The 8,365-nt window shown below is 43.9% G+C and overlaps 1 protein-coding gene across 1 annotated transcript; it reads left to right on the top strand.

Moving 5' to 3' along the window:
• Window positions 1-1,474: 1,474 nt before the first annotated feature.
• Window positions 1,475-4,668, top strand: ID2 (inhibitor of DNA binding 2). The gene is made up of 3 exons (XM_068280336.1): window positions 1,475-1,921; window positions 2,900-2,964; window positions 4,027-4,668. Exons 1-2 carry the CDS (start codon window positions 1,571-1,573, stop codon window positions 2,954-2,956), a joined length of 408 nt encoding a protein of 135 aa, XP_068136437.1. The 5' UTR covers window positions 1,475-1,570; the 3' UTR covers window positions 2,957-2,964; window positions 4,027-4,668.
• The last annotated feature ends 3,697 nt before the right edge of the window (window positions 4,669-8,365 follow it).

Below are 8,365 nucleotides of genomic sequence, written 5' to 3'. Positions count from 1 at the left end.
ACGAATTTGCATTCGCATGCAAATTAGTTTTTGCATATTCCACAACTAAATCGCACCGCACTAGTGGAAACGGGCCCTTAGACTTTGCAACTGCACTTCAGGAAATGCTGTTGAAAGCCGCAATTAACATGGGTGCCTACTTCTGTGGTGCCTCCATCTGCCTCTTACGTCAGTTATCCTTTAAAAGACCACTCCAGCAAAAAAAAGTAAGCAGTTAAAACCTGACAGAACCGACAGGTTTGGGATTAGTCCATCTCCTCATGGGGGATTCTCAGGGTTTTCTTTTGTTTTCAGAAGCATTTCCTGAGCGGTAGTTTAACTGCCAAAGTAGTAAGATACTAGCCAGCCTCCCTACTCACTTTCACAGTATTTTGTCAGTTAGACTTTACTGAAGCATTTACTGAACGGCAGTTGCAAAGAAAATCCTGAGAATCCCCCATGAGGAAATGGACTAGTCCAAAACCTGTCGGTTCCGTCAGGTTTTAACTGCTTACTTTTTTCGCTGGAGTGGTCCTTTAGTGTGGCGATTTTCAGGCATGCAGACAGTACTGTGATCACAGCCAGTTAACCAAATAAATACAGATGAATTTCCAAAATGCTCTCGCTTAAAGGGGAGCTTCCACCTAAACAAACATACTGTCATTAAGTTACATTAGTTATGTTAATTAAAACAGGTAGGTAATATAATCTCTTACCCACCCTGGCAAATGTTTGTGATTTCATGGGGGAACCCATCTTTTTTATGGGGCAGCCATCTTTTTGGTTGAAAGGAGGTGACAGGGAGCATGAGACACAGTTCCAACTGTCCTGTGTTCTGATCACCCCTCCCAGCTGCACGCGCTGGGCTTCAAATCTCATATTCAAAATTTGAAGAAAACAAATTTTGCACCAAAACAGAAGGAGAACAACAACATCAGAAATCCCATCATGCTTTGCACAGCATCAGGGGGAAAATGCCCGGCAGTTTTCTTCTGTGCAGCTAAAAATGAGGCTTGGGTAAGAAAAACAAAGTTCTGATGCTGTGAATCTGTTACAGAAACACCAAGCCTTTTCAGTGCTGCTGAGTAGATTTTTAGTCTGGAGGTGCACTTTCAAACCGGTCTCCAAGCTGTTTGAGCTGTGCTGGTGTGAATGAGCCCTACGCTGAGAGTCCAGCCTGGAGCCTATCTCCACAAGAGGCTGCTATCACTGCTATCAGTGCAGAGCTGCAGCATGGGTCTGGTTGCTATAGGTTCACGTCAACCGTGGGACAGTGGGAATCCATCGCAAGCTATTTACTAGCACAGCTGTGATACACAGACACGCCCCCCGCTGCCCATAATTGGTTTAGAATGCGGAAGGGATTTGCATTCCATGAGTCCCGTTCCCATCCAATAACAAGGCGCAGTAGTTTCTCCCAGCCAATCCTGCCCCAGCGTCCCGCCCTCCTGTCAGCTGCCTCGCTCCGGGGTATAAAAGGTAGTGCTGCCCGCGCCGCTGCTCATTCTGAGCTGTTTCAGCAGAGCGTAGCGTCTATTAGCGGCAGAGCAGAGTCAGGAAGGAGCTGCGTGCGTTTGTTGTCTGCTGCACTATGAAAGCTTTCAGCCCCGTGCGATCAGTCAGGACAGGCAGCCTGGTAACGGAGCACAGCCTGGGGATCTCCAGGAGCAAGACGCCAGTGGACGACCCCATGAGCCTGCTGTACAACATGAACGACTGCTACTCCAAACTGAAGGAGCTGGTGCCCAGCATCCCCCAGAACAAGAAGGTCAGCAAGATGGAAATCCTCCAGCACGTCATCGACTACATCCTGGACCTGCAGATCGCACTGGACTCGCACCCCAGCATTGTCAGCCTGCATCACCAGAGGCTGGGCACACAGACTTCCACCAGAACCCCACTGACCACCCTCAACACAGACATCAGCATCCTGACGCTGCAGGTACACAACTCTGCATGCATGCTCACTGCTTTTCTCTGTGGTGCTACACATTAGCCTTAATTTCAATAGCGCCTTCACTTACTGTAGCGCTGTACAATGTATAAAAACATACAATAATGGGAGCATAGATACATGAGCAGCTCAACATACTAGGACAACAGTCATAAAAGTACAGATGCATACAATTATTGCTATTAACCCCATTGGTGGTGATGCACAATATTATAGCACCAACATGTTCTGTAGCGATGTACAATTATAGGGAGTATAGATACATGAGCAGTTCAGCATACTATAGAATCAGGTCTACTAGTCATACAAGTACAGATGCATACAATTGATGTGTAGTTAAAAATTGGATGAAATGGGTAACACTAGAGAGGTCCTGCCCTTAGGAACTTACGATCTAGAAGGTTGTGGGGTGGAGATAGTGGGATGAGCAGATGAGGCAGTGAGCTTTATATTAAAGCTACAGATACATGGACACATTGGCCATACTGATAGTAAATAGAATGTCTAAAAATAGATTTTTAAATATACCTATTTTTACATGCCCTTTACCCCCTAGCACAGGCTTGTGTGCACTGTATTGCTGCATGACATGCATGTAATGTCCCTGTTTGAACTGTGCACGGTCTTCCCCAGCACTGTCCAGTGCTCTCCCAGCATCACCATAGATAGCATTGTGCAGAGGAGGCATTGTGCATTCTCTCCCAGGCTCCCCTGTGCACAATGTCTAATCCCCTCTTGTGTGTCCTGTGCATGATTCCCTTCTGCTAGGTGTCTTGCTGATCAGCACTGCTAATGCATTGTCTGTGATCCCTTCTTAAGCCATGGCCAGGGGGGGGTGGATGTCACTTCTGCTGGTGCATTGTGTATGTGCCACCCCAAGCTGTCAGTCTGTCTTCCCTCCTGTGCGATCATCCTTCTGTTCCCGTCCGTACGATATTCTTACACATGCTCATTTTTCTCTTTCAGGCGTCTGATTTATCACCAGAGTTCATCACGAATGACAGAAAAGCTCTTTGTCCTTAAACAATATGGTGAGTGTCTAATAGTGTGCGGGATGACTGGTGCTGGCTATGGCTGTGCGGGGCTGAGTAGGTGTGTTAGAGCTTACAGCGTAACCGTCTAATTGTGTATTTGTAGTCGTCATCCCATCTGGACTTGCTATCCTTGCCCTGCTTCTATTACACACATAAGTGGGGGGGGAAGTCTATCCTAATGCCTTAAACGTCTTGTGGGCTGCTGTCACCACGTTAGAGTGGCTGCATTTAATCAAATAATTGATGCAAGCAGTAGACTGGCGCCGACTTTCATTGCAGTAAAATAGATCCCAAAGAGAAATGGTTTATCCAACCCCCCTTCCTTTACCCTCCTCATATGGTCTCATTTAACCTATGCTGTGCCTAACAGCCTGCTGAGTCTCCTCATTTTCCTGGCATTGGCTCTGCAGCCATGAGACGCACTGATCTGCCATCCACTGAGCCATAGCTCATTCAATCTCTCCGGTCAGCTGTACGATTGATCAGTCAATACCTTGCTGATCAGACACAGCAACAAACGTTAACTGTCTTGTTAGCTGGTAGTGGTGCATACGTTAGGCTGTGAGATTTTTCAGACAATGGAAAGAAATTGACAATCAAGTGTGTATATAAAAAAAATCTCCGCTAAGGCAACTATTGACACAATTCGGTTATCAGCATCTGGGAAAGTATTTAAACATAGAAATTGCGTCCATCTGAAATCAGTCATCATCAGTTTTTTTTCTTGTGTTGGTACCGTATTGCTTGAGAAGACAGAATGCCTTAACCTAGTGCTGTCAAAACTGATCAGCATGTCAGAAAGGGAAAGCTGTGTGAGATCTCTGAAAATGTCCGTACGGTGTCCTGTGGGGGGGCTACGGGGTCCTGAATGTGACATGTCAGTGTGTGGAGTGCTTTCCAGCTTGCCAGGGGTTAATCCCCAGCTCCTGTGTACATCTGGAGAGAACTGGGTTCGCCCCCAATGAGTGTTTGGTTAAGTGTTCAGTGTGGCTTCCTCACTGGCGCCAGTCTGTCTCCTGATCTCTTCCACTAAAAGCCCTCCTTCTCAATCTCTTGCAGGTGTTCTGCTTGACTGTTTTTCTTTGCACAACATGGCTACAAGACTTCTCTATTTCATTATTTGAGTACGGCATTTGTACAGAAGCTTGTGGAAGAGGGGGGATCCATGTGGCTATGAAAGGGACTTGCATCCAGTTTTTATTTTTTTTTCCCCTGTTTTTTTTTTTCGTCCCAGCCAAGCTTTTTTTGGACTGCTTGTTTTAGTTTATTTATAAAAAAGACTTTAAATTCACCTTTTCTAACACGGGAAGGCTTGAAAATCTACTATTCTCTCCTTCGATGGGGAGTGAACGCTTACGTTACCACAAGGGATTTGCCACTTTTACCAACAGCTATCTTAAAACCTTTTTATTTAATAAAAGGTGAAGCGTGGGGCAATGCGGACAGGCGATTAGAGGTATTGGATTGGACGTCGACCTCCAGGACTGATGTGTATATATTATTAAATAAGAAAATTGTGAACTTATTACATTCCGAGTCTCTCCCCCTCCCTTGTACAGTAGCAGAGGTGATTGTCATTTCTGCAATAAAATGTGTTTAATGATTAAGATGATAAAAAATTTAATCATGCTAAACTTTTTATAAAAGTTTGGTTGTACGCTTTTTTATACAGAATAAATCGATGGTGTTTATTGAAATGAATGATATTTTAGTCTGGTGGGTTTTCTCCAATAAATGTGTCCTCTTATGTGTTGTGTTGACTTGTGGGTAAATAAATGTTTAAGACTTTGAACTGCCGTCATAAACCTCAGATTGGGCCAACCTTGATTTATGGCCGTATTAGCTAAGCAAAGTAGAAAATCAAACCTGTAACTTACATGGTAACTTGCAGATACATTGTACCAGCCTAGCAGTTACTGCAATCGGCTCCACTTGTTAAACTGAAAATCTGGGTCCTTTGTAAACTGTCAGATTTTTATTGTGTAAGATTTTAACATGGAGCCCCAAAGTTCTTGGCACATTGGGCAGCTGCCTCTTATGCCTCATCTGCTGGTAAAAATGACCCAGAATGGGCAGAGGTATTTTTATACTCTGGATCGGTCTACAGTAAGGGAGGAGGAAGTTGAGTTGAAATAACCATTATGTTACTGATTAAACTTTGGCCGCTCTTGGAACAAGACTCAGTTTCTCCCATCAGAATTGAATTAGCCCTGTAATAAGATTCTACTTTTTCCCCAAATCCAATTGGAGAGGTCTGCTATGTCATCCCACCCTAGTTACAACTCTGCATTAGTGTCTTGCTCTATTTGCACTCCGGACAACCATGATGAGCTGTTTTTTATGCATTGTAGTTTTACAGTCCACCTCTAGGCTGGCCCCTGAGCTTTTTGCACTGCCATGGTTCTTGTTAGCTAGAGGTCAAGTTAGAGTGCTACACTCAGTACAAAAATAAAATGCAGTTTACAAGCTTGGGATAACTGCTGGATGGAACAGGAACCAAAGGGATTCTGCTACTAATGGCAGACAGTTCAAGCCTTCACATGAAACATGGGAGCTGGCTTCTTTGGGGTGTAACAAATATAAATGAACTTATAATTGGTTACCCTCTCACATCTGCTTGTGGTAGGTATAGTGTACTGGTTAAGGGCTCTGCCTCTAACACAAGAGACCTGTATTCAAATCTCTGCTGTTCCTATTCAGTAAGGAGTTCTTGGGTGAGACTTCCTAACACTGCTACTGCCTACTGAGTGTGCTCTAGTGCAGGGCTTTGCAACCCTGTCCTTGTACCAACAGTGCATGTTTTGTGAAAATCCAGATGTAGTTAATCAGCTCTGCTGAGACAAGAATTACCTCACCTGTGCAGGTTTGTGGTTTTCTTCAAAACATGCACTGTTGGTGGTACTAGAGCAGTGTTTCTCAACATTTTATTGGCATGTACCCCTTTTAAAACCCTGTCCTCACCAAGTACCCCCTAGCATAGTAAACATTATCACAAGTACCCCATGACAAATATATATTTAATTGTAGCACATAGTTTCTAAACAATTTCCAAGCATTTACTATTGCTTTTAATGAGCTAAAACACTAATTTGGTGTTTAAATAGGATTTATAATTTTCTAAAACTCTAAATGTTATTCTTGGTTAAGTATATCAAGCCTGAGTACCTCCTGGAGCCATCAGAAGTACCCCCTGGGCTATGCGTACCACACGTTGAGAACCTAGGCACTAGAGGACAGAGTTGAAAAGCCCTGGCCTAGTGGCTGCAGCTCAAGCGTTTGAGTCCGACAGGAGAAAGTGCTATAAAAATACTGGAATTATATAATGGAAGTTACCAGCATGCTGGGAGGTCTTTAGTGCACTATGCAATATCTGACACTGTAAAGTTCACTGTGCCAAGTGGTAGCTTCTCTCCTACACCCTTAATTCTCTGTTGCTCAAAGTTGCCATTTTACAATTTCAGCTTAGAAACCAAGGGAGGGAATGATGCCTCTTACTCTACCCGTTCATTATTTGAATGTTTATAAAGCCCAATTCACAACTTAACTATACATAATAGTCTGAGAATTCTCTATCTTCATTGATGGGTGTAGAGGTATTTTAGATAAGGAAGCACTCAAAGGTGAACCTAGAGATTGAAGTTTTTATATAGCACTGATATCTTCTGCAGCACTTTGCAGCGTACATAGTCATGTCACTAACCAGTCCCTGAGATCACAATGTAATCTGTACAATAATCCTAGTCTTAAAGCCCCGTCTACACGGGGAGAGATTGTGGCGATCCGGCGGCTCGATTAGCCGCCAGATCGCCTCTTCCGCGTGCCTGCCGTGTCCCCGCTCGGCGCGCGGGAATCAATACCCGCTCGATTCCCGCTCGTCCCTGCGCCGCGCTGCTTATCTGCCGCTCGATTCCCTGCCATTGTCCCCTCGCGGGGAGCGAGCGGGGAATCGGCGGTGCTAAGATCCGTCCTGTCGGATCTTATCAATCGAGCCGCATTAGCGGCTCGATTGATGAGCATCGCGGCCGCATCTACGTGTGTAGATGTGGCTTTACATTCATTTACCAGTATGTTTTGGAGATGTGCAAGGAGAACGTACAAACTCCATACAGATAGTGTGCTGGCTGAGATCTGAAGGAGGGATCTAGTGCTGCAAGGTGAGTGTTAAGGTGGCCATACACTTATAGATTTGCAGCAGATTTGACCATCAGATTTCTGGCAGATGCCTGTCAAGTCCAATCTGACAGGAATCTATATGTTTGCCACACACTAGGAATAGATTTCCAATAGATTTCAGAATGAAATCTATTGGAAATTTATCTAAATGCATTATTGGACCATTAGATCCAATGCAAATTTATGGTCCATCGATCTGCTGATAGCAGCAGATCGACCTAGATTTTCCATCCTGTCAGATCAAATCGACCAAAATCTGCTGCAAATTGATTGAATGGGGAATTTCATATAATCTATTTCTGATCAATCATATAGAATCGATTGAAGGCTGAAATTGACCAGTGTATTGGCCCCTTTATCTGCTATGCCACTGTGCCAACCTGCTATGCCTCATTCTGATGTAAAACCAGTTGCAGACTAAAACAATCTTGTATACAGAAGCAATGGCACTCCTACAAAATAAAAAAATATTCAGGGTCTATTTGAAGGTTTTTATAAATTAATACATTTCAGCTTGGCCACATGGAAAGCTATACTGTCCAGTTTCTGTGAGCGGAGATGCTTTGTGTATTACAAGAGAGAATTTACATGTAACTGTTGGTATGAACCTATAGCAGCCAGACTCTAATGCTAGGTACACATGATTGGATATGCCATCTGATAGGAATGGGATTTCTGACATGTCTTATTTCTGAATCGATAACTGAATCAATCTTGCAAAGTGATTGGAAAATCAATCCTGCTATCGTTTGGACATCCACACACAATACACATTCCTGTCAGATATACCTGTAGGTTGAATGGGAAATTGAATATTGTGTACATAGCATTACTGCAGCTACATCTACCTCTAGTGCCAGTGAAACGAGTCTCCTGTGAGTGAAATGTCATTGCTAGGCTCATGGTTTATTCACACTAATTTATACCTGCCAAGTTTACAAAACCATGCTTGAGCTGGAGTTTATGTAGTGTTTGAATAGCAAGCATTTTTAGTTTGGTTAACTTCCTGTGGCCAAACTGCCACCTGGATGCCAATAAATTGCCAAACTATTTCACCAGTGGTTTCCGCCCCTGCAGCCAAACCTTGTCAATGGCCACCCATGTGAACCGACTCCATTGCCATAAACTTCTATAGGTAACCAGTTCCTGGCTGTTTCAATCAGTCAGGGAGACGCCTGTGAATGAACCCTGGTCCAACATGAGGTAATGATAAACACTCACTCTA

Source organism: Hyperolius riggenbachi, chromosome 4 (assembly GCF_040937935.1).
Source record: "Hyperolius riggenbachi isolate aHypRig1 chromosome 4, aHypRig1.pri, whole genome shotgun sequence".
Classification (NCBI taxonomy): domain Eukaryota; kingdom Metazoa; phylum Chordata; class Amphibia; order Anura; family Hyperoliidae; genus Hyperolius; species Hyperolius riggenbachi.
The sequence above is the reverse complement of the archived record's forward strand: the minus strand, read 5'-3'. Positions and strand labels throughout refer to the sequence as shown.